The sequence below is a fragment of the Ahaetulla prasina genome, chromosome 2 (assembly GCF_028640845.1).
Source record: "Ahaetulla prasina isolate Xishuangbanna chromosome 2, ASM2864084v1, whole genome shotgun sequence".
NCBI classification, from domain to species: Eukaryota; Metazoa; Chordata; class Lepidosauria; order Squamata; family Colubridae; genus Ahaetulla; species Ahaetulla prasina.
Genome location: NC_080540.1, coordinates 119,591,597 through 119,618,006, shown reverse-complemented (window position 1 = coordinate 119,618,006; position 26,410 = coordinate 119,591,597). Strand labels below are relative to the sequence as shown.

The 26,410-nt window shown below is 40.5% G+C and overlaps 2 protein-coding genes across 6 annotated transcripts in view; one reads left to right on the top strand and one right to left on the bottom strand.

The window, feature by feature from the left end:
* The first annotated feature begins 107 nt into the window (after positions 1–107).
* On the top strand, positions 108–17,985 carry WDR45B (WD repeat domain 45B). Of its 4 annotated transcripts, none has more exons than XM_058165891.1 (11): positions 121–578; positions 3,634–3,749; positions 3,859–3,933; positions 4,983–5,084; positions 6,182–6,269; positions 6,634–6,728; positions 7,829–8,019; positions 14,515–14,600; positions 14,896–14,997; positions 16,780–16,901; positions 17,209–17,985. In XM_058165891.1, the coding sequence occupies exons 2-11, from the start codon at positions 3,737–3,739 to the stop codon at positions 17,313–17,315; spliced, it is 981 nt and encodes a 326-aa protein (XP_058021874.1). In that variant the 5' UTR covers positions 121–578; positions 3,634–3,736; the 3' UTR covers positions 17,316–17,985. The 4 variants fall into 4 exon arrangements, with proteins under 4 accessions (XP_058021872.1, XP_058021874.1, XP_058021873.1 ...); XM_058165890.1 differs by having other exon boundaries at positions 3,564–3,749; XM_058165889.1 differs by lacking the exon at positions 3,634–3,749 and having other exon boundaries at positions 108–578; positions 16,785–16,901.
* Positions 17,986–22,465: 4,480 nt separating this feature from the next.
* FOXK2 (forkhead box K2) overlaps positions 22,466–26,410 on the bottom strand; it is a 51,335-nt gene continuing 47,390 nt past the window's right edge. For both annotated transcript variants that reach the window (XM_058165886.1, XM_058165887.1), the window contains one exon: positions 22,466–24,474. In XM_058165886.1, coding sequence (XP_058021869.1) covers positions 24,278–24,474 — 197 coding nt within the window. In that variant the 3' untranslated portion in view covers positions 22,466–24,277. The remainder of the gene's footprint in view (positions 24,475–26,410) is intronic.

Genomic DNA, 26,410 nt, shown 5'->3' with positions numbered 1-26,410 from the left:
GGTAAGGAGCTGGGGAACACAAAACCGATGTAAGGAAAGCGACAGTTCGGTCTTACTACGACCTTGGGTTTTCCCAGTATAATTCTGAGTAGCTTTACTCAAAAGTAGGAACGGTGTATCGAGCGCGCTCACCGCCGCGAAAAGTAAAGCCCGCCATCCATTAACAGCCGGGGAAAAAAAAAGCGCTTGAATTGGAGCATGAATTAGCTCGGCGCTCCGCCGGGTGGGTTTCCTTGATCGATGCGCTCTGCAATCAAGGCAGCGACTGCAAATCGCCCGGAGACTACAGTTACTGTAGTACTGACTGTACTGATTTTGGGGAAGCCGCCGCCGCTGCTGCTCAACAGCTTTGGTATTCCATCCAGCAAGCCAAGGAAATCGGTTCGATGCGCTCTGCGCTCGGCATGCTCCTGATTTAGTCCGGAAGGAATCGTGGCGCCGCTGCCGATCCTCGGCTGATGGTGTGAGCGACCCTCTTCCCAGGCCGCGGCCTTTCCCATCGTCCGGCGCCATGAACCTGCTCCCCGTTAATCCGCACGGGAACGGGTTGCTCTTCGCCGGCTTCAACCAGGACCACGGTAAGGATCTCCTGGGGCGCCGGATGGCGGGGGCGGGGTGTGTGGGGGAAAGGGTGGTCATCTGCTTGCCTGCCATGCCCGCCTTGCCCTCCCGCTGCCCCATTCAGACGTTTGCGGGCACGGAAAGACGGGCCTGCTTGTTTCCCTTTCCTCTCCCCGGTTCTTCGCTTGCGCCGCTTTTGGGAAGAGCGTCGGTTGGTAGTAGCCCAGTTTCCCAGGAGGAGGTTAACGAGAGGCCGGGAAGCTGTGTGTTGCGCTGGGGACTCGGGCAGAGAAATCCACGCAGCTTTTCCTTCTGGATCCGCTTTGGGTCTTCGGCACATAACGTCCTGCGGGCGCCCGGCAGCCTTTTCAGTTTGTTGGCCAGATATTTTTGCCTCTCCCCTCCCTCCCCCCCCCTTTTTTTTTTTTTTGTGCCGGTGTCCCGCTCTCTTCTTCTGTTTGGGGCAGTGGTTGTGGGCAGCGTCCGGACGGCACATGGCGTAGATTTAACTACTTAATGTTCAGTCCAGTTTTCTGGACTGGCAAGACACGCGAGGCTGAAAAGCGATCGGATGGGTCTGTGTGTTTGGTGACTGAGAACAGACTTGGGAGGTCTTACTGGGTACGAGAGGCCAGTTCCCCATCGGCTTAGTTCTAAGCCGAGGAGTCCGCAGGAAGAAAGCCAGAGGTTAGCGGAACTGTTCGGATTTATGGTGAAGAATCACACCCATCCCACGCCTATATAATTTGTATTATATAGAAATTCTGTGTAGTTTTGTGCCCTCCCAAGATAAATAATCTTTTAAGAGACAAATATTGGCATAGACAGGGCCTGGTTCTTTGCTGTTTAAGACATTATATATACATACATACATACATACATACATACATACATACATACATACATACATACATATGGAACTCTTTATTTGTTACCTGTTTGCTGAGCTTACTTAGCCCTCACTTTTTCTTTTCTACAGCAGATTGGCAATTTAACTATTCTCCTTTGTAAATAGGTACCAGTCCTGACCTGCAGCTCTTCCTGAATAGAGCCCTAGTCTCTTTCTCATGGCCAAGTTAAAGTGCTATTTACTGATTCTTTTTTTTTTAAAGAACATTTTATTAAATTATAGAATAAAATACAAAAATACAAAAACAAATAGTGAGACACAGTGGGGAGGAGAAGGGGAAAAAAAGTGAGGAGGGGAGGGAGGGAAAAAAAAGATGTTGCTTTCCTCTATTTCAGTAGAATAAGGCATTAACATCAAATCTCAACTTTTTACTTTTCCATATTAATATAAACCAGTCATTTCTATAACAAGAAATCAATCTAATCAGTAAAAGCCAAAATCAAAGTTTCATTTTTTTCCCACCTCAAGCACAAAGTTCCATGTAGCAACAAAAGTACTTACATTCTTTTCTTTAATCAAAATAGTATATTTAGCCATTTCTGCCAACTCCATCAGCTTCTGTAGTCATTCATCCATGGTGGGAATCAAAATGCCCTTCCCATTTTTGTGCGTACAGTAATCTTGCTGCCATCAACATATATAAGATCAAAGTTCCAAATTTTTTCCTCAATTCATTTTCCATTAATCTATTCATTGATTCTTGAGCCACTTTAACTGGCCTAAACTGTGCCACTTCTGTGGCTGATGCCTGTTCTGCCACACCAATGGAGATAGTGAATAGTGCTTAATTTACTGCAGGGCAAGTTAAAAAAAGGATTGATGGATCCCCAGATTTAGTCTCCTCCGAGATTCACCCCCTGATGGAAAATAACCATAACTCACCCTTACATGGGTTAGGTGAGTTTTAGACATGCTTTGAATGGTGGGTTTAGCCACCATTTATCAAATTGTCCAACTAACAAGTGCTAAGGGTGTAAAGCAGGAGAGAGTTCTTCCAATTTCACTGCAAATTTTTCTGAACATTGATGTTGCACTTTCTGAAAGAATATGAAACCCTGTCCTAAAGAGCCTGGCTAGCAGATAACAAACTCAAGGAAAAGTGAAGAAGTAGGAGAAAGCAATTGGTTGATAAGGAGTAAGTTGCTTCTTGATTAGGACTGCTGGGGAACCAAAGAGAAGCAGAGTGACCAAGGAGTTCAGTTTCTTTGTTTTATTTATATTGCTGCCTACTCTACAAACCATTCAAGGTAGCATAGAGGACAAATTAAAAACACACAGTAAAAGTAGAACTCAATAGCCAGCAAGCCCAAATGCCAGAAAACAACCATGGAGAACACAAGTCTTAGGGCTGATTTTGATTTGTTTACTGTGAAAATGACAATAACCACTAGGGTTCTACAAAATGTTCTATGTACAAACCATTTCATTCACAGAAGAGCTGGTTTCAGGTTGTCCATACCTGACTGAAATACAAAGTTTTGGGTGGTTTGGTCTGTATATGAAATCAAACAGGATTGTTTTGTCCTGAGATAGACCAAAGCATGATTGTCTGGGCAGATTGATTTGGGAGGAGCACGGTTGGCTAAAATAAGCAGAAGAAGGAAGACACTAAGAAGTTAGGCTGGCAGGCAGTCTGTTGCAATATCAATATTAGGGGCTACTTCCTTGCAGCTGAGACTATTCTAGTAAAGAACAGAAACACAGTTGTTGCAGAGGCTGAGGGAAGGAAAGAAAGGTCCTCCAAAGATTGAAGGAGGTGTGGGCCTGCCAGGTGTGCTGGGAATCTGTGGCAGTGGGAATTAAATGAAGGGAGAAAAATGTGTGTTTGTGTATATGTGTGTGTGTATAGAGCTGCTAAGAAGGGGTGACATACATCAGCTGTGCCTTATAACCCCTAAAGTCAAAGGCATTCCTCCATATTTTCTATCATTTGCATATCAAAACAATCAAACTGTTTTGAGTTTTGAATCTGCAGACAATTTGAAAGGATTCTGCATTACCTCCAGAATCCAATGGTTTCTTCTGGGTTGGATATAAAACATATTTCTAATTTTGTGTATATCCATAATCACCGTAGTTATCTATGCAACAGGCAAAATGGTGCCGCCTGAATTAAAGGAGAGAGAATACATAACCATGGTGGTCCTATTTCCTATTGTCAGTTGTACAGCACTGGACTAGAGCTCTTTCAAAAGAGTACAAGATCCATGTTTGAAATGCTCACCAGGTTTATGGCTGGAGATCTTGCTTGCCAGCTGCTGTATTATGAAAATTGCAGGTATTAAACCAGTATTTTTCTGCATGCAAAATACACTTTAGCATGCCTTGTTCTTCCTCCATTGTTAACATAGAGCATTTATATCTATTTTGGCAATCTTTTTTTTTAGGATGCTTTGCATGTGGAATGGAAAATGGATTTAGAGTGTTTAATGCAGATCCACTCAAAGAGAAGGAGAAACAAGGTGAGATGATTCCTCAGTATCCATTGCTGCTTTTCAAATCTAAATAATCAATGGCATTATGATTTTATGCCTGGAAGTTTTGAAGAAAATCCAAATAAATTTATTGTATTTTGCTCCCAAGTAACTTTGCATAGGAGTATAGCCTTAAAATAAAATGTTTGATTGCCAGGGAATTCTAAAACTGGAGGGCAGTTCTCATTCACTATTCATGGCAGTATTGCTTCCTGACTTATAATAGTTATCCATAATGTATAATCAGAAAAAAAAAACCTCTGAGCACATTCAGAGAGAGAGAGAACATTTTCTCAGAAAGAGGCAAACAAAAATGTAGAGTACTGTATGTAAGTCTAAATGTAATGTTAAGTCTGAAGAGAAACTCCCTTTATTCTACACATAGAGTAGTGACCAAAATTGTGGAAATCTTTTGGGAAAAGTGTATTTTTAAGGTTTGATGACTAATAACACCACTTTTTTGGGGGGGAGTTTCAAGATAATCATATTCCACTGCTGGAATGGCCTGAGAATAGCCCAAACCTTAACCCAATTTAAAATCTATGGAGCCAACTGAAGAATCTTATTAGTCAGAAGCGACCCAGCAATAAAACCCAGTTAATAGAAGCAATCGTTCAATCTTGATTTCACATTATAACAGCTGCAGAACTAAAAGACTTGGTTCACTCCATGGAAAAATGTTGTAAGGCCATAATTCATACTAAAGGTTACCCAACTATTAACTGATGTGATAATTTTTGTATATCTCATTTTTTCTTCGTGTTTCACTTTTCTTCTTTATATTGTAGCTGCTATTCTAATAGCAAATCCTTCATAAAAGTTATTGCAATACATTCTTAATTAAATTATCTTTCTATTGATATATAATTTTATGGTATTACTCCAAAAAATAGTGGTGTTATTAGCTAGTTTTAGAAAATACACTTTTCTCAAAAGTTTTCCACAATTTTGGCTACTACAGTATATTCTGACATTAGTAAATTCTGAATTGAATGCTTAATTTTATATATATATATGCTTCTTGCTCTGCCCCTTAGAATTCCTAGAAGGAGGTGTCGGCCATGTTGAAATGTTGTTTCGCTGCAATTATTTAGCTTTGGTTGGTGGAGGGAAAAAGCCAAAGTATCCTCCTAATAAAGGTATGGTATTGAATATTAAATAGTATTTTTATTCTTGGGTTCAGTCTCAAAACTGCCACAATGCTCTAACTGAATTGTATACCTTTCCTGAGTAGTTAACAATTTAAACAAATGTGAGGGCAGTTCTAACCTTTTCAGAAGGGGACAATGAAACCAGTTATTTGTTAGAGCAGACCCTGATCTATTGTGCTATTTACGACTGTTTAGATTTTTATTTATAAATAAATAATAAACATTGCATTTCTTAATAGGAGTATATTACAGTAAAAAGGCACAATCTGGTTAGAGAAATGGATTGGACACAAAAGGAAAGATGGAAAAACATCTTTAAAAATAGGATCTGTAAAACTGAATGTAGGAATAGCTCAAAGAAATTTAGAGTATCAAGGCTGGGAAATTTTGAGTTTTTTAAGAGTTGTTTAAGTGATAGAAGTTGTGATTTGTTTCCATTCTGGTTGGTTCCATCACATCCTGGACATAAACTGTTTCAACTCCTACCCTCAAAACAACGCTATAGAGCACTACACGCCAGAATAACTAGACACAAGAACAGTTTTTTCCCGAACACCATCACTGCTAAACAAATAATTCCCTCAATACTGTCAAACTATTTACTAAGTCTGCACTAGTATTAATCTTCTCATCATTCCCATCACCCACCTCCTTCCACTTATGACAGTATGACTGTAACTTAGTTGCTTGTATCCTTACGATGTATATTGATATTGTTTCCTGATCGCTTATTTGTATCCTATGATTATCATTAAGTGTTGTACCTTATGATTGTTGATGAACATATCTTTTCTTTTATGTACACTGAGAGCATATGCACCAAGACAAATTCCTTGTGTGTCCAATCACACTTGGCCAATAAAAATTCTGTTCTGTTCTATTCTATCTTACGAAAGTTGGAATCTAACAACATTTTTTGGAGATATCCCAGAATTAAAAATACATCTGTCCACATTTGGAATATGAATCTTTTGCTTTATCTATATAATAAGGTAATCTGGGATATAACTTCATACTGTAACTTCCTGCTGTCAGTGTTGAAGGTGCTTGTTTTAAAATTAATAAGATAACTTCCTTCTCCGTAGTGATGATCTGGGATGACTTGAAAAAGAAGACAGTTATTGAAATAGAATTTTCCACAGAAGTCAAAGCTGTTAAGCTGCGAAGGGACAGGTAAGTGCTCAGTTTGTGGAACAGAAAGTTCCTTTTATTTATGTTTGTTTTGATTTGTTCCATTAGTTGGATATTTTTAAGGAAGAAAAAGGCTGTGAGGGTTCATAATTTATTAACACATTGAACTGTTTTGAACATAATGGTACAAAGGAAAGGATACTGTACTGATCTGCTTTAGCAAACACAAATCATTCTCAGCCTTATAGAACCCCTCTGGCAGAAAGATGCATGAGCTCCAGCTTCATGACTACTTCTGATATACTTTTAAATAATTTTAGAAGCTTTGCTGTAATAGCCTAAAGCAAAAGGAGGAAAATTGGTCTAGGATTGGCATAATGCTATGTCAGTGCCTTTTCTCTTCCAGAATTGTCGTGGTTTTGGACTCTATGATTAAAGTTTTCACATTCACACACAATCCTCACCAGTTACATGTCTTTGAAACTTGCTACAACCCTAAAGGTACGTGGTCTCCATTACAGAGAAGACATATTGGTTCATGTTTTGTTGGCATTATGCTTGTGGGGGTCAATTGAGGTTGCTTATTTGGCATACAGTCACTGTTCCTAAGACGGCTTGGCATTTTCTCATTGGAAAGCAAATGCTTTGTTTACTGAGCTCAGTAAGGTATGTCATCCCCATTGCGTGGGATGGCAGGGCTTAGCAGCCATTTGTTTTTATCTTGGGGTTTGAAAAGAATCTTTTGGGAAGGTTCCACAATCATATGGCATTAAATGTAATTCTGAGGTTATATTAATAAACCAACAAAGACACATGGAAGTATTTTTGAGCAGCTTCCTTTATCGCTCCTCATCTATAGAGAGAAATCTTGCCAAACAAAAGCAACTGTTTGCATCACTATAGATATACTTTTAGCCTGACCAGGTGGTTCAGTGGCTAAGACATTGAGCTTATCGATCAGAAAAGTTGGCAGTTCAGCGGTTCGAATCCCTAGTACAGGTCTCCTGCATGATCAGGAGGTTGGACTAGATGACCTCCAAGGTCCCTTCCAACTCTGTTACTGTTACTCTGTGAATCGTTAAGGGAAGAATCTCCTTGACTCTCTTTTTCCCAACCATACTTCACTACCTCTTTGCCCTCTGGAATGCAGCCCTTCCCTCCTGGAAATCCAGACTACATTCCACCACAATTATACAGATATGAAAATTTTCTGGCTACATAATATTAATATATATTATACATGCAGAAATATTTTTTTGTTAATCTTAAATCTAAACTACCGATAGAAGACATATTTTTAGCTCAGGGTTGAACTGTGGGGTCCTTGGTGCTCCCTCAGCTTCGTGGTTTTCTTTCAGCCATTGCATTACCAATGAAGTAGCAAGTGCATTGATGATGTTACCGAGTTTGGTAATGAAACATCTGCAAGGAAAGCACCAAGCTCAGAGAGGACCAAGGACCTCACAGTAAACCTAAAGCATATCTTACTCTGTGAAATGGCTCATTAGTCTGAGGACATGAAAACTTCTTTAGGTGGGATGGTCTGAGAGATACTGTAGTAAAAATAGCTGTTCTTTAATACTTGCAATTGTTTATTTTAGGTCTTTGTGTCCTGTGTCCAAATAGTAATAATTCCCTACTTGCATTCCCTGGAACACATACTGGACATGTGCAAATAGTAGATCTAGCAAACACTGAAAAGCCTCCAGTAGATATACCTGCTCATGAAGGAATCTTGAGTTGTATAGCTCTAAATTTGCAGGGAACAAGAATCGCTACGGCATCAGAAAAAGTAAGCAAAATGTTTTGTTATATAGTTAACTAGAGAACCACACAATAATATTGACTGTGTTCATATAAATTTTGAATAGTGTCTTGATAACTGTTTGTGTGTCATTCTTAGATTTATTTATTTATTTGGTTGGTTTGTTTATAACATTTATAGGCTACCCATTTATCTCAAGGTAACACTCGGTGGCTTACAATCATAAACTGTAAAAACTATATAATCTAAAAACATAAATAAGTTACTATAAAATCCAGAACACCATGGCCCAATTAAAAGATGGGGGGAGGGCAGGAACAGTATGGGTGGGAGGTGGTATCCATTGTTAATCAACCACCTCCACTGTGATACTTCCCCATTGGGGCCCCAACCCAACTGGCAGAGCCAGGTCTTTAGGCTTTCCTGGAAGGTCAGGAGGGTTGGGGATGAGGGTTGAAAGGCAAGATGTTCCACGGGGCAACTGCAATGGCAGAGAAGTCCCTTCTCCTGGATCCCATCAGTCAGAATAATCAGTGGGCCACCCTTAGATTCCAGGCTGTCATCAGGACTTCAGCAGTTTATATTTTTAGTGTTGGAGAAATGGGAAATTAATTTCTAAGATCTCTGGATTATGGCAAATTGACAAGAGGTAGACCTTGTTAGATCTAAATTAAATTGTAATTGAACTGGAATGGCTTCTTTGTATTCTTTGTATATGTTAGTCATCTAAGTGATTCCATCATTATCAAGCTACAGTTTGGTCTATTCTTCACTGTTTTACAAAATGTATTATTTATCTTATGCAGGTGTAGGGCTATATCAGTTTAAAACTTCAAGTTTAGGAAAATCTTTACTTTTAAAGCCAATTTCATCTATGTTATTCATGTAGCAATTCCTGCACGCTCCTTTGTTAAGTGAGGATTGTCATTTGTTAGCTTCCTGCCAGCTTCCAACAACCAAAGTTAGTGGGGAAGCTGTCAAGAACTTGCAGATACCAGGGGGGTCCACAAGCAGGCAGATAAGTGGTTGCTCCCAGGTGGTGGGCTCTGAGTAGTGAGGGAGATATGGCACAAGCACTGTGGTGTTTAGGGTTGCTGCTGCCAGGGAGAGGAGCTGGAGCTTGAGTGCCCTGGGGCTTGAGATGGCTGCTGCTGAGTGGGGGAGTAGGAATGATGGGGGAGGCATTAACACTGCAGCAGGACTTGGAGTGGCTGCTGCAAGGTAGGGACAGGTGCACAAGTGATGAGGGAGACGCAGTGGAAGCACAAGGCTTGGGAAGGATGCTTGAGGGTGTTTGGGTGGCCAGCTAGGAGCAGCACAAACATACAAGGGTCGGGGGAGATGCATGGGTGGAGTTACAAGCACCCAAGGAACTTGTAACTTTCCCTTGACTTTGCTTGTGGAAAGTCAACAAGAAAGATTGCAAATTGTGACCATGGGACACTGCAACTGTCATAAATGCAATCTGGTTACCAAGTGTCCAGATTACGATCATGTGACTGCAGGGGTGCTGGTATGGTTGAGACTTTGAACACCATAACCAGTACTTGATCAGTGCCATGGTATTTTTGAATAGCCGCTGAACAAGTGGTTGTTAACCAACAACTGCCTGTTTACAAGTAATCTGGAAAGGAGTTTAAGGATCTTGAACTGGACTGTAACTAAGGGCACCAAAGTTTAATTTCCCAATTGAGCGTTAAGTTCATTAAATGACTTTATTTATTTATTTATTTATTTATTTATTTATTTATTTATTTATTTATTTGATTTTTATACCGCCCTTCTCCCGAAGGTCTCAGGGCGGTGTACAGGCAAAATAAAACAATACAATATACAGATTAAAATACCATTTAAAAAACTTATTTAAATTAGCCTGAGATTAAAAATTTCCATACTAAAAAACCCCGTTTAAAAATTAATAAAATTTCCCATTAAAACTAATTTAAGCCAGCCCGCTGGATAAAGAGATGTGTTTTAGTTCGCGACGAAATGTCCAAGGTCAGGTATTTGACGAGACCCGGGGAAGCTCGTTCCAGAGTGTGGGCGCCCCACAGAGAAGGCCCTTCCTGGGGCCGCCAGCCGGCATTGTTTGGCGGACGGCACCCTGAGAAGTCCCTCTCTATGGGAGCGTACGGGTCGGTGGGAGGCGTGTGGTAGCAGCAGGCGGTCCCGTAAGGTCCTAAGCCATGGAGCGCTTTAAAGGTCATAACCAACACCTTAAAGTGCACTCGGAAGGCCACAGGCAGCCAGTGCAGCCTGCGCAGGATCGGTGTTACATGGGAGCTACGTGTAGCTCCCTCTATAACCCGCGCAGCTGCATTCTGGACTAACTGAAGCCTCCGAGTGCACTTCAAGGGGAGCCCCATGTAGAGAGCATTACAGTAATCCAAGCGAGAGGTAACGAGCGCATGAGTGACCGTGCATAAGGCATCCCGATCAAGGAAGGGGCGCAACTGCCGAACCAGGCGGACCTGGTGGAAGGCCCCCCTGGAGACGGTTGTCAAATGATCTTCAAACGACAGCCGATCGTCCAGGAGGACACCTAAGTTGCGCACCCTATCCTTTGGGGCCAATAACTCGCCTCCAACAGCCAGCCGCGGCTGCAGCTGACTGAATCGGGGTGCCGGCATCCACAGCCACTCCGTCTTGGAGGGATTAAGCTTGAGCCTGTTTCTCCCTATCCACACCCGTACGGCTTCTAAACACCGGGACAGCACTTCAACAACTTCATTGGGGTGGTCCGGGGTGGAAAAGTACAGCTGGGTGTCATCAGCGTACTGCTGGTATCTCACCCCGAAACCACTGATGATCTCACCCAACGGCTTCATGTAGATGTTGAACAGCAGGGGCGAGAGAATCGACCCCTGAGGGACCCCACAAGTGAGGCCCCTCGCGGTGACCTCTGCCCCCTGTCAACACCGTCTGCGACCGGTCGGAGAGATAGGAGGAGAACCACCGATATCGGTGCCTCCACTCCCAATCCCCCAACCGGCGCAGCAAGATCCCATGGTCGATGGTATCGAACGCCGCTGAGAGGTCTAATAGGACCAGGGCAGAGGAATAACCCCTGTCCCGAGCCCTCCAGAGATCATCCACCAAAGCGACCAAAGCTGTCTCCGTGCTGTATCCGGGTCGGAAGCCGGACTGGAGCAGGTCTAGATAGACGTCTTCATCCAGGTATTGGGGTAGCTGTCGCCACGGCACTCTCTACAACCTTCGCAACAAAGCGAAGGTTGGAGACTGGACGATAATTACCCAAAATAGCTGGGTCCAGGAGGGCTTCTTAAGGAGGGTCTCACCACCGCCTCTTTCAAGGCGGCAGGAAAACCCTTCCAACAAAGCGTTGATAATCCTCTGGAGCCAGCCTCGTGTCACCGCCTGAGTGGCCAGTACCAGCCAGGAAGGGCACGGGTCCAGTAAACATGTCGTGCTGTGAAGCCTCCCCAACAACCTGTCCACGTCCTCGGGAGCCACAGGGTCAAACTCATCCCAAACAGACTCGACAAGACGTGCCTCCTCTCCCTCGCTTGGATCATCCCAAATTCGGTCCAGACCGTCCCTCAGCTGAGCGATTTTATCGTATAGATAACCGCTAAACTCCTCGGCTCGTCCCTGCAAAGGGTCATCCCGCACCTCCTGATGTAGGAGAGAGCGGGTCACCCGAAACAGGGCGGCCGGGCGGTTATCTGCCGACGCAATGAGGGTGGGCGTGGGAACACCTCGCTTCCTTCATTGCCACTAGGTAGGTCCTAGAATAGGACCTAACTAGTGTCCGATCAGTTTCGGAGCGACTGGACCTCCAGGTGCTCTCCAGGTGTCTTCTCCGGCGTTTCATCTCCCTCAGCCCCTCGGAGAACCAAGGGGCGGTCGAGATCTCGCCGGGTCAGAGGCCGCAAAGGCGCGACATGGTCCAAGGCCCCGCCGCGGCCTGTTCCCAGGCCACGACCAGTTCCTCAGTCGTGCCGTGGGCCAGTTCCTCAGGAATGGCCCAAGCTCCGTCAGGAACCTCTCGGGTCCATCAGGCGCCTGGGACGGAACCACCGTAGGTTCCGTCTCCCTGCGATGGTGAATGGCGGTTCGGAAGTCTAGGCGAAGGAGAAAATGATCCGACCATGACATTGGTTCTGTTACTAAGTCATCTAATACCAGATCATTTAACCACTGTCCAGAGATATAAAGCAGATCCAGTGTGCCTCCCCCCATGTGCGTAGGGCCATCATTTACTCGAATCAGGTCCAAGGCCGTCATGGAAGCCAAGAACTCCCGAGCTGCCGTCGATGACAAGCCAACTGATGGCAGGTTGAAATCCCCCATGACTATAAGTCTGGGGGTCTCAACCGCCACAGCAGCAAGTACCTCCAACAGCTCAGGCAGGGCTGTGGTCACGCAGCAAGGAGCCAGGTACGCGATCACCAAGCCCAACTGATTCCTATAGCCCCACCGCACATAGAGGGATTCACAACCGGCAATCTGAGGAATAGTGGTCTCCCTCGGCTCTAGATCCTCCTTGATAACAACCGCCACCCCCCCACCCCTGCCTTGGACCCTCGGCTGATGAAATGCTCGGAAACCTGGAGGGCACATCTCAACAAGGGGGACCCCCCCCTCTGGGCCCAACCAGGTTTCCGTAATGCCCATAAGGTCCGCGGACTCCCCCTGAATAAGATCGCAAATCAGGGGAGCCTTATTAACCACGGACCGGGCATTACATAACAGCAGCCGAAGATCCAAGCTCTGAGGATCATGGCCACCCGAGGAACGGGTAGGGACTGAGGGGCCGGAGCACGCGATCGCTTTCAGACATCGAACTTTAGGTCACTGTTTGTCAGCTCAGACCCCCTTGCAGAGTTGTTAGGAAAATAAAATAAAATAAAATAAAATAATAAAATAATAAAATAAAATAAAATTATATAAAATAAAATAGCATAACATAATAAAATAAAATAAAATAATAAAATAAAATAAAATAAATAAAATAGAGGCAACCCCTGTATATAGAAGCTGCATTCAGATTTATATACCGCCCCATGGCACTTTACAGCACTCTGGGCAGTTTACAATGTAGAGCATTATTTGCATATTGCCCTCAACAATTTGGCTCCTCGTTTTACAGAAGGACAGAAGGCTGAGTCAGCCTTGAGCCCTGTTCAAGATTGAACTCCAAGCAGTGGGCAGAGTTTCCCTGCATTACTGCACTTAACCAATGTGCCATCAGGGCTCTGGATATAATACTGAAATCTTCAGAGGAAACCAGGGGTGAAATCTAATTTTTTTTGCTACCGGTTCTGTGGGCGTGGCTTGGTGGGGGTTCATGTGACTGGGTGGACGTGGCTATGTGATTGGGGGATCAAACAACAGAAACTCACTAGCAATGTCCTGCTGGAGCAGGGTTGGACTAGATGACCTCCAGGTCCCTTCCAGCCCTGGATTATCCTCTGAAGCTGCGTCTAGTGCCAGGTTTGTACTCCTTCCTTCCTCTCTTCCTTCCTTCCTTCCTTGCCTCCTTTTCATTATCTCTCTCTCTCAAAAACAAACCCCCCCCACACCCCGTTTTCCCTTCCAGCAGGCTTGCTAGGCAAGCCAAAAAACGGGGTGGGTGGTGGGTGGGAAGTCCGTTTCCTCCTCCAGGAGGCTTGCTGGACAAGGCAAAAAACGGGGTGGGTGGTGGGTGGGAAGTCCGTTTCCTCCTCCAGCAGGCTTGCTGGACAAGGCAAAAAACGGGGTGGGGGAGAGTCCATTTTTCCTCCCAGCAGGCTTTAGGAAAACTTCAGGGAAGCCTACTGGGAGGAAAAACGGACTCTTCCCCCCCTCCCCCCGTTTTTTGGCTAGCACACAGCTGAGCTGCGCGATCATCAAAGGCCGAAAAAATGCTTTAAAAAACAAAAAAACCTCTGATGATCGCACGGCTGAGCTGGGCATGGGCGGGTGGGGGGGGGCACGGATTATTGCTACCGGTTCTCCGAACCACCTGCCACCATCACTACCGGATCAGACGATCTGGTCTGATCCGGGAGCATTTCACCCCTGGAGGAAACACATTATAAATGTAAAAGGCAAATGAAGTTAAACATCAGTCTGTTTTGATCAATTTGACTAGATCAGCTGGTCACTAAATTTTGTGGCGATAGGTGGACTTGGAGAATGTTGGGACCAAATTGAGGGTGTCCCTCACAGATGTTAACAAAGAGAGAGTCTTGCCTGTTCATAGATGTCTGTTCTGAGAGTTTTTGATCAGTGACACAGCATCAGTTTTCCTTAAAGGCAAAAGCAAAAATCACCCTAAATATTCCTTGGAAATGGGGCCCGAGCTCTCTCATATGTTTGTGAATTCAGTCTTCCATTCCAACATCCATTTCACTGAAGGTCAAATTGTCAGTAAAAGGAAATGCAGGCAAGATATATTTTTTGGATGCAGAGGCAATATATGGCTATCAGGAATGTATGTAAGAGCTAAAAAGACTGAAGAATCTATTAGTTTAGTATCGCTTTCCACAACTTCAAAAATTGTTATTCCTTTTCAAGGGGACCCTTATAAGAATATTTGATACGTCATCTGGGCATTTAATTCAAGAGTTGCGCAGAGGATCTCAGGCTGCCAATATATACTGGTAAGTTTTGCTTTGCTGAGTAATCACTACAGAATTAGAGAATGTAGGAGTGATGGGGATTTTTTTAACTGCACATGGAGAGGTTGGTTCCTGTGACATTGAATGTAAAGTCATATCATGCCATTTCCATTTACGATTTGTTAACGTTTAAAATTATTTATTGATTCAAACTTGTCCTTGCTGCCCAATTCCAGCAGATCAACAGTTAAGTAAGAAGTATGATGTCTTTAGAAAGCAACTTGTTCCATGACAAACATGGGATAAAGAGATATCTTGCTTCTGATCTCTCCATTAGTATAAACTTCAACCAAGATGCTTCTCTTATCTGCGTGTCCAGTGACCACGCCACAGTACACATTTTTGCTGCAGAGGATCCCAAAAGAAATAAGCAATCAAGGTAAGCGGGCTGGGGCTGGGTTTAGCAGGATTTACGTCTAGTTAAAAATGACCGAGAAAGTTTGGTAGAGATTATTTGCCATGACAGTGAAAGGAAATCTTTATGGACGTTAAAACTGTCTCTTACCAGTTCACAACAAGAAACTAAAAACATTTCCCTTTTTTTCTCATTTTTTGATGGAAACCGTTTCTTCAGAAATATATTAATAATATAAAATTTATTAATAATTTCATTTACAAATGGTTGAAGTATATTTCATCTTCCTTTCAACTTATTGCCTTTATTGGAGCATTTGTGTGATTACTCTTGAATGGTTTTAGTTGTAAATTCTGTGATTTCTACAACACTTTTAATAACATCCCGTTGATATTTTTGCTGTACTTATTGATATTCTTGTTGCCCTCTCTTGTTCTTTTCGGATTGACATATTGAATCTCTACTTTGAGTCGTCATGTATCCTCCTTGCTGCCCAAAGTTTCATCTTTTTTTGTCAGTTGATTCAATTACATTCCCTTGAAGACTTCAATTCATAGTTGGCCAAATGCAATGCTAGCCTTAGCCTTGAATTTGATTTTGCTCTTCCAATAACATTTGCATAGTTAAGGTTAACACAACCCCTATAATTGTTTCTGGAGGTGCCAGAAATGTACATTCTCTTGCTTATGGAACTTGCTTATCTTACACCTGGCTTGAACGGAAACTCCAGATTGCTGATAAGGGGTGGTGGTAAGAAACTTCTGCATCTACATGTACAGCGGTTTCTACATTACTAACTACCAACATGGTTTCCTATTCAAATGCAAGTTCGAATTATGGCATTTTAAGCCATACACATATATACAAGTGTTCACAATATCAACTTTCTTTCTAGCCCACTCCCATTCCGAAAATCAGAGAAATATCTTAATTTTTACTATTGCATGTCATGCTGTTGTCCACTAGGGCTCTGCAGCAATCCGGCTATGAAGGGAAATGCTGATTCAGAACATATGTAGGTGCATATATGGGTACCTGTGAGCATCTCCAGAAACAAAAACCAACTTTTTGTCCCATGCAAGCCCAGGAAAAGACAATCACATTTCCCCCTTTGCATCTGGATCACAACATTATCCTGGCTGCCATAAGTGGGCAAGATTTTGGTATTAAGTTAATTTACTTTCTGAAAGCAACTACTGTTCTCTATCTTGATACATTGTTAACTACCGTATATACTCGAGTATAAGCCGAGTTTTTCAGCACATTTTTTGTGCTGAAAAACGTCCCCTCGGCTTATACTCGGGTCTATACGGCTTATACTCGAGTTTTTTTTTTTAAGCCCCTCGGCTTATACTCGAGTATATACGGCTTATACTCGAGTTTTTTTTTTTTCTTTTTTTCACATTTTACCGGACTGAAGCCCTGCCGGTGCAGTGAGAGGCGGGCGGGGGCCGCCAGCCTTCTCAGCTGAGGGAGGAGGGTTTCCCAACGGTAGGTGCCTCATTTCCCACCCTCGGCTTATACTCGAGTCCCCAGTTTACCCCAGTTTTTGGGGTAAAATTGGGGACCTCGGCTTATACTCGGATCGGCTTATATTCGAGTATATACGGTATATTCTTATATGGTTTTCTTTGTTTGTCAGCCAACTTTAGCACCATTTATACATAAAAGTTGGGATGGTAATTAAATAAGTTTATATAACCAATAAATAACTGAAACGATTGCAACTGTCGGCAGCTGCTAGCATCTATTTTATTTCTGTGCCTGACTTCAGTAGGTACTCAAGGAATTTTTTTAATCTCTTAGCTTAGCATCAGCCAGCTTCCTGCCCAAATATTTCAGTTCCAAATGGAGTTTTTCCAAGTTTCAAGTTCCCTCGGGCTCTCCCTGCATCTGTGCCTTTGGAACAGAGCCGAATTCTGTCTTAGGTAAGGGTCCTGATTTAATATATTTATATTCCTTTACTATATATATATATATTTATTACACACACATATACTAAAGTCCTCAGACTTTACTGCTGAGTAAAGTCTTGAAATTCCAAGTTACATGAATTATGAAGCTGGAGCAAGCCATGCAATAAAATAGAGGTCAGTATAAATAATCCTGAGAATTTAACTTGAGGCTCGATGCTGACATCTTCCTCTTCTTCATACCTTACATTGCAAATGTGTGATTTCTATAATTGTTTTCATGGCAATGACTTGAAAAGCCTCTGTCTCTCTTTTTTCCTAGCAATCTGTGCAGATGGCAGTTACTACAAATTTTTATTCAATCAAAAAGGGGAATGTGCCAGAGATGTCTACGCTCAGTTTCTAGAAATGACTGATGACAAACTTTGACTGGATTGTTGGAAGTATGGTTTGGTGGGGCAAGTTATCAGAATCCCCATCCCAATTCTTCTCCTGTTGAAGAGACAACTTCTGACTTGCTAATTTGATGGCACTCTTCAAGATGGGATTGACCTGGTCAGCAATTGGAACAAGGCAAAGGACTGATGTTAGCTCTCCACAGTTGGTTTTAAGTGTTACTTTGGCAGCTGCTGTTCTTTTCCTCTTCAAGTTTCAATACGAGGGTTCTCCCTGTTAAGTATCATAAAACGGAGTACCTGCCACATTATAAAGCTGGAAAGAAAAGTTACTAGAGTTTTGATCAGTTGAAGACTCTCCAGATTAGATTCAGCAGGCAGGTTAATTGGAAATGACGTCCCAGTCATTTATAGCAGCAGCTTTTGCCTTTACAGATATTGTTTCCTCCTAATTCCCAGAAACTGTAGCAAAGTTGCTCTGAGTTGCAATTACTCAAAAATAGAACAATCAAGTCTGTTTCCATATTGCTGTGAAGAGGTATTCATGTCATGTATCAGAGGTGCCAAATATTCTATAGCAACCAACATCAAGTGCTGTTAACTAACTCTGCCAGGTAAGAAGTGTCAACAAAGAGGACTTACAATGCTGTGTTGTCTCCATCTAGAATGTAATCATTCCATACTATTAAAATCTAGTCCTTTGTGTTCTGGTACTTACGTTGGGAAAGAAAAGGGTAATAATAAACGTCTGTGATAGGCAGCAGATGCCAGGTTCTGCTTCTATAGCCTCCAAAACTTACATATTCAGAACACACTAAACTGATGCCTTTTTAGAACTATAAGGTGATAAAGGGACATGCCTATTTTTTCAAAACCCTTGGAACACATGGATGTGACCACTTAATTTTAAATTATCACCACCTTACAACAGTTTCAATTAATTTCATTTGCACACATACTTCAAAATTTATTGAAGGCTTAATGCATTTAGCTGTAATGGCATCCAAACTTTTCACTTAATTAAAACCTATACTCAAATGTGGGTTTGCATGTTGCTTTTAAATGTGTACTTAATCATGAAAGTTATTTTGCACATCTTTTGTAATATTCTTTAATTAAAAGTGACTAATTTACTGTATTCAGTTAATGGTAGCAAAGCTGATGCTAATTTTCAAATTTTACAAAAATTTTTTTGTAAAATGCATTATATTGCCCAAGATTCAACTTCATCCATACCCAGCTCCCACTTAGTAGTACCCAAGATTCAAAACTCCCAAAAAGTGTAGGAAGAACCACTTACTTTATTAAAAATATGAAGTTCTTCCTTCCTCCAAGATTGACAGAATTCAAGAAATACAAATCTCACTTTTTACACATGGGGATTTTATTTTATGAATTTGCAAATTCATCTTGAAAGTACCATAATAGTCTGCTCATATTTCGAAGGGATGTAGTAGAAACGCTGTTTACAATCAAAGTAATGTATTGATGAACTTGGATTTTCCTATTTCAAAGGGAAAAACTGTTGAGGTAAACAAGTGTTAATGTGCTGCACTGAAAGCTGCCTGAAGTTCAACTTCAAGTTACTAATTTCCATTCACACTGCAATCAGTACTGGTTTGTAAATAAACCCTATTTATAAATAGGGTATTCATGACATGTTAAGACACCGCCGGCTATAGCTCTTTAAAAAAAAGAGGTGGGGCTATGCAGGATCAGAGCTATTCCACAGGAGCTGAGAAAGCCTCTCCCAATCTTGGTCTCCCCAGTTTACCCCCTGCCTTCTAGGGACTGGAATAGGAAGAAACTTGCAATGGTTTCTTCCTACAACCATTCTTACTTCTCTATTTAGAGGCCCAAGACTAAACCACTATAGTTATTACTTTTCACTGTATTTGGAATTGTTTGCATTCCAGAATTCATATTGATGGGAGAGGGCTTTTAAACATTAAATACTGCCATTCAGACGACAGAGCCATTATTCAATTATCTAAATTTAAACCATGAAAACAAACATTCATTTATACATATCAAATATTAAAATAATTCAGTGTAACTATATTGTAATCTGTTTGCCAGGTTTTGATGTCACACTAAGAATACATGATTTAAATTCTTAAATTACATTTACTACTTCTTTCTACATTTTTGCTAAAATTTACACATCCAATTTAAATAAAACTTTTGCTGAATATATAAAGCATAGAAGCTACGCTCATGTTTATATGACCTCAGATCCCTAAGAGTCAGACCAACTTTGGGCTACTTTAAGACCAACAACGTCCAAACATAGTCAAGCCATTCTGCCTGGTTCATACTAATACACACAGTAACATGTCCCAGCTCTTTAAGTATAAACTAGGCTTTTCTAGAACAAATTATATTGGCTGAACTTAAGAGTAATTGCCATTTGTGATCAATGTTAATTATATATTCTGAGTTGAGCTTAAATGGGAATTTCGATAAAGGAGACAAGTTAGTGGTAGTCAGGTTCACCAGGCAAAATGACTTAATATCATCTGAATATGCTAGCCATTGGGTTTATATCATTGCATTAAGGCTTAAACCACTGTATGGCTTGTTTTGTGTTTTAGCATATGTGAGCTCATCCAACTGTGATTTATTCAGACAATTCAACCTGCCTGAAACAAGAGATTTGTAAACAAAGACCTAAATCTCTTGCACATTATTTCCGTCAACAGAATCATCCTAGGAGTGAGATGCAACTTCTTATTGGGTTATATGTAGTTGGCTTTGCAGTGTAACAATGATTTGAAGTAGCATGTATATTTATGGGCAGTATCCAATGTATTAGGACCTATAAAGGAGCAAAGGGACACAAATGACAAAATCTGTTTATCATCAAATAAACACCAAGACGTGATTATCAGAATCAAAAACATAATTGTGACGTGATTATATCACCTATTGCTAAGTACATTAGTGCATTGTTCAATTGGATTCATGCATTGTAGTAATTCATAATAATGGAATTTTATTTGACTTTAGCTTAACATACTGTAAAACCCAACTGCTAGTTCCTTGGCTGCTTAAAGGGAAAATGCTTATAAGTACATAGGGTAAAAAGTAAATTCAGCAATTCTAGTAAAATTCTATTTTTTTCCTTTGTGTCTTTGAATCAGTCTTGACTTCTGGTGACTGCCTATACAATTCCTTGCAGTTTTCTTGGCAATATTTTCAGAAGTGATTGCCATTGCTGCCTTTTCCCTAGGGCTGAAAAGGCTTGCCTGGCTCAAAGTCACCCAGTTTGCTTCATGTCAAAAGTGGGATCAAGATTCATGTTCTCGTAGTTTCTAGCCTGATGCCAAACTCACTCTTGTAATAAAATTCAGCACGCTGCAATTTGAAATATTCTAAATTTCACGTGCCATTAGTTATATGCGTTAAGAAATGCAATTGACCTATATTATTTTTTCATACATATCAGAGGAAATTTAACTGTATGTATGAATTATAGCTGTGAAAAGGATAAGCTAAACTCAACTCTTAGTGACTGCAGAGCCAAGTTCATGTAGTTTTGTTGACAAAAACAAGTGATTTGCCATCAATTTCCGTGGGATTTTTTTTCTTTTTGGATGCTTCCATGGAATCTATAATTTTGGAATTTTTTAAAAAATGATTTCTTATCCAAGTACAAGCGCTGACATTGCTTAGCCTTTTATGAAATCATCTAGAAATCTAATAGCTGACACTACACCTGTTTCCTGACACTGAATTTACTCCAATGAATAAACTACTGCTATGATGTACTACCAATAAAAGATTAGATTTCTTCATCTATGAAACAGTAACCTTATACCCACATGCCCTAATAACTGAGGGACAACTAAAAATGGTATCTGTCATTTAAAATGAACTTAATTAACAACCTAAAGTTGTTTAGGTTATCTGAAAACAAATACAAAGCAGCAAGTTCATTAATTAAGTACAATCAGCTGTTAATATAATGATTCTTAAAATGTTTGATCCAATTACCCTTTTCGCATTCTCAAAAAAGGCCATTACCCCCACAAAACTCTCCAACTGTTGTCCTACCAAACTATTTGGCAGCAGCAGTTCCAAACTGGCTCCTCAACTCACAAACAAGCAATTACAAATTGCTCCATTACCCAAAAGATATGTCTAAATCATTAGAGAGACCCACTGTGTAAATATCTACTGATACTATATTCTGATTTTCTGATATTCTAATCTTTATTATTTTAAGAATTATGTTTACTTTTTCACTGTACCACTAGCTAATTTTAAATCTTGTGCTTTCTGGAAGAAAACCCCCAGCAATAATTCCCCTTGTTATTAGTGGATGATAAGCAATATTACTAGCCCTACATTCTATAATTGCACATCTTAGTTCTCGCTTTGTATGTGTGCTTATCCTACAATGCAACATGAATGAAACAGTTATAACATTAAACTAAGATTTATCCAGTGTTTATTTTCATACAAACTCTTAGGTTATAGAAACCCAAGTGTTAAAATTTTGGTAAGAAAAAAGAGCAATATTTGCAGAACAAGTTCCCAACTTTAAGTATGGCTGTTCTTTTCCCCGTCTGCTAGGTCGATGGAATTATTTTTAAATAAAGCTAAGACAAATATCTCAAACATCCATCACAAAAGTAATTTGTAGATCATAGCATTGTGTTCATGTCCACGGCTTGACTCCTGCCCTGAATGAAGGTTATATTCACATGTCTCCCAATGTGCCCTCTGAATCTGAAACATGGGTTTTTCTAAACTTCTGGAACAGATTTGGACAGCGTGGGGGAAGGGGGGAGGAGGAAAGTATCTGTTGTCATAGCAGAAGAGCTATGATATCAGAGGAGATAGTAAATCTGCCCTATAATTTACACTTCATCGTTCAAATATTTCCAAGAGTGAAATAACAGCAAAAAGCAACAATTTCTGGAACATCTTGCTCAGGTTTAAAATAGCCATGAAAGCAGAGAAAGAAAGGTTACCAACAGGTAAAAGCAATAGATTTAACAGAGTCTTCAAATTAAAATTCTTTTGTTTTGACTTCTCTACCTAGTTCATAAACTACGAAGACTACAATGACATGAGAGAACTTCCAAATCTAAATCATTTGATTGTCTTAAACATTTTACCAGATTTTTTTTATTTAAAAACTTGCAGCATTTTTCCTAATTATTCATGAAATAGTAATTTTATAACCAAATGTTTTATTAATAATGCAATATCATTACTTCTTAATTAGATGACCACAGCACAAAAAGTAGAATGCTGCAGATACAGAAAATGTTTTGCTTCACCCAGCCTATAGTGGCTGTTATAAATCCAGCTAGTGTACATCAATTTTTCATAATCTGTTTAATATGTATTATCTTCATTGACAGTGTAACAGCAGCTCTACCGTGTGGGATAACATGATACTTGGTACAGATTTCTCATATTTGGTCTTCTGATAAAACATTTTCAAAAACTGACTAAAATTGTAAGCCATTCCAAGCCATTTCAGTCCATCATCAAAATACAGATTCTTCTTGAAATGATAAAAACATATAAATTATAGCCCAAAAAGAAAAAAAAAGCGTAAGACAAATCAAAGGTTAAAGCCCAGTCTTCACCTTTAACTCACCTTAAATATGTGAAAGGGACAAGAAACTATGAGAACTGGACAAAAGAACAGTCTCAGCTGTTAGTTTAGTTCAGTAACAAAACATGAATTCTTCTTTCACAACTTGGAGAAGAAACCTTTAAAATATTCAAACTGTCAAACACATATAAAAGAAAAACTATTTCATTATACTATAGTAACCACTGTTAGAAAACTACAGTGGCCACTCTTTAATGACCCCAGAAGGTCTCTGTAGGACATCAAAAGTTAAACTCATTAAGTTATATTTCTATTGGTGGATTCTTAGCTTAAAAATATTCAATATATCTCTGACAAGATATTTTTATCTTTTTAAAAGGACATGTGATAAAGATTTTTTTTCTAAATGAACAGTCTGTCATTTTAAACATACACAATATTATGCGAGACTCTTTACTTTAGACTGAAAAAATTTGCCAGGGACAAAGTCAACACAAAGTAACAAACAGCAAAAGATAGCAAGAAAGAGAAACAGATAAGTGCAGTTCTGGTCAAATTCATAGCAGTTCTTTACGTCAGTTAACAGTTCATTTACACTGTATTTCTAATCAGTAACATGCAAGCCCAAAGAAGCATTTGATCACTACACAAGGTAATAAAATTTGATTAAGTTTATCAGGCAACTGCTAAAATATGAAAATTTGCAGATGTAACAAATTAGCTTTATCTGAACTTTAACAGGACAAAATTAAATCATTCCATTGGTTAAAAAACCCTACATTCGGTTTTACCAAACAAAATTTCACATGAAAAGTAGTATGTGATTCCAAAGTTTCTGGAGTAGAAATGGAGTGATCTGAAATGTCAAAGACCCCATTATTTTGAAAAAAAAATGAAAGTACACATCAAAAATTTCTAATTCCACATGTGAACAACAAAATACTGCATATCTACCAACAACTGCATTGGGTAGGTCATTATGAAAGGCTAGCTGCCAAGATGTTGGAAATGGCTCCTTGCCTCTGTTCCCTTTGAGGAATATACAATCATTTGAAATCCAATCACGCGAAGAACTTTTCATGCTGGGATATATTCCAATATTCAATCTTTAAAATAGGTTTTAAAGTTGCTATCTTCCCCAACTTTTTCCTCTCAATGTATATGTATGTATAAAGAGTCTTCGGAACAGCAAGGAGAAATGGAAGGGGGAGGGGTCACAGCCTCCGGACTAGGATCTTTTAGACTTTTTTTTTTTTTAAATTAAGGAGTTCTAAGGCCACCTGTGTTTCTCAGTGCTGAAAGATGAAGTCACAGGGCCCCTTTCCCCGCCATGAGAGAACATGTTCAACAGTTTAGATGTTTAAAGGTCTCATTTTGGCACCAAGGACCATTGTTTTTAAAAGACTTATTCCTCCACATTCCTAGTTCTTGTTGCTTTGTTCACTCACTGCCACAGGTGGGGTTTCAACATTCACAGCTATGACTATGTTCTCCCCATCCTCCGTTTTGATCCGTTTTAAGTCTTGCTGTTCAGACTGATCTCCATTCTGACGTTTCGTTGGAAGAGAGGCGGATGCAGATGCATGAGTTGCTAACATGTGTAATGGACTTGCAGCAGCTAAAAAAGTATTGAAGGGAAGGGAGAGAATATATTAAAACCAGGCAAATCACCACTAACACTTACCCTGAAACCAAGTATTACATTACTTAAACTACACAAATCTCAGATTAAAATTTGCCCTAAACTCTTCTAATAAACTCTAATTTGTATGAATACTTGCAGCACTTGAACTTACCTTAAAATTGTGGAGATCAGCAGTAAATTTCCAAAGATGACTTGGACTACTTTCAATACCCCAAGCCACGAAAGAAAGTTTGCGTGGCCATATTCAAGGGACCATTTCTACACAGATACAGGCAGTCCTCGACTTACAACTGTAATGGAGCCTGCCCATTAAGGCCACAATTGGTGACAACTCTTAAGTCAGGCAGCCTCTACTCTCCTGATGCCACCACTAAAAGGAATGTGGGTTGTTCAATGGTACCTAATGGGTGGGAGAGGCCCTGGGAGCCAATTTCCAAAGCAGCCTGGCAGCCTTTTTGCTGCCTCTCTGACTTCCTTTAGAACTCAGCTTCTACGTGGTTTGGGAAAGATTTGTGCTTCCACTTTCCTTTTGAGCTGAACTTTTTCTTCAGCTCCTCAAGGCAAACAAGCTGCAGAAAGATTTTCTTTGCTTGATTTCCTCCTTTCCTCTATTTTCATTCAACCTGGCAGTGTCTCATCAAGGTAAGCAAATTACAGATTTTGTCACCTTCTTTCCAGGCATGAAGTAAATTTAGCAAATTAAGTAGTTAAAAGAGATTGAATGGGGGGGGGGCAGAGGCAGAGAGTTTAATTTCAGCCTCTAATCGGGGAAGGTCTGTCCCTCCCAGCATTTTGTTTTTGTTTTCTTTCTTTAATAAATGTGGGTTTCAGGGGGGAGGGGTATTAAGGGAAAGCCTTTGGGAAGCTGGTCCTGAAGCTGCTGCCTTTGCATGCAGGCAGCTGCCTTCCCCAAAGCCTAGGAGAGATGTGCAGTCTCCCAATGGCCAGCTGATCTTGGCAGAAAACTCCGAAAGCAGCTGCCATTTGTCAGAGGAATTGTCAGAGCAATAAAAATGGAGGCCCAAGTGGCGCAGGGTCCCATATGCTGCAGCCACTGTTAGTTTGAAATAGGGTCATATATAGTTTAGCAAAAATCTTCCAATTATTCAAATGCCTTAGGACCACATGCAACAGTTCGTTGGTTATGTCCCTATTGAGAAAATAGCTTTCAGTAGCTTTTTTGATGGTAGGAAGAAACAATCTGGAGTACTGCAATAGTTGAAGCTCAGTTGAATATGAATCAACCTTCCAAGAAAACTAAGGGATCTTCTCCAGATACTTGTCAGGAATCAACACTGACTTGAAGGCATACACACAAATGTGACAATGTAAAAACTCAGAATTAATTGCTGAAATGTAATGATAGAAAAAATAAAATGAGAAGAAATACAGATATAATGAAAACCTAATGATTGTCAGATTTCTCAGGAAAAAAATAGGTGTGGCTCTGCAATTTCCTTTCCCTTTGAGTTTAGGTGTAAATGGGATGAAACAGAAGAAGAAAGTAACTCCTTTTCTTTCAAAGTTTTTATCCTATGTTATGCCATAACTAGATCAAATTTTGTAATAATCTGTTAAAAAGGGAAACAAGAGGTGGTAATATCTTGAGGGAAATTGGACCCAGAGAAATCATAACAGACTGTTTACTAACTTTTTTGTACATTTATTGGGGGGGGGGGTGTTTAAGAACTGTATTTAGTATTCTTTTCTGGCATCTCATGGCTTCCAAGAGGGATTTTTCCATATCCACAAAATAAACCAGTTAAAAAACTTGTGCAGGACATTGTGATACACCAGACATGGATACAATCTTCTCTTTGACAGTACATGTCTCTGGCAGAATTACTTCACTATAAGTTTTTCCACAGTGGTGAAATCTGGCTGGATCTATCCGGCTCACGCGAACCAG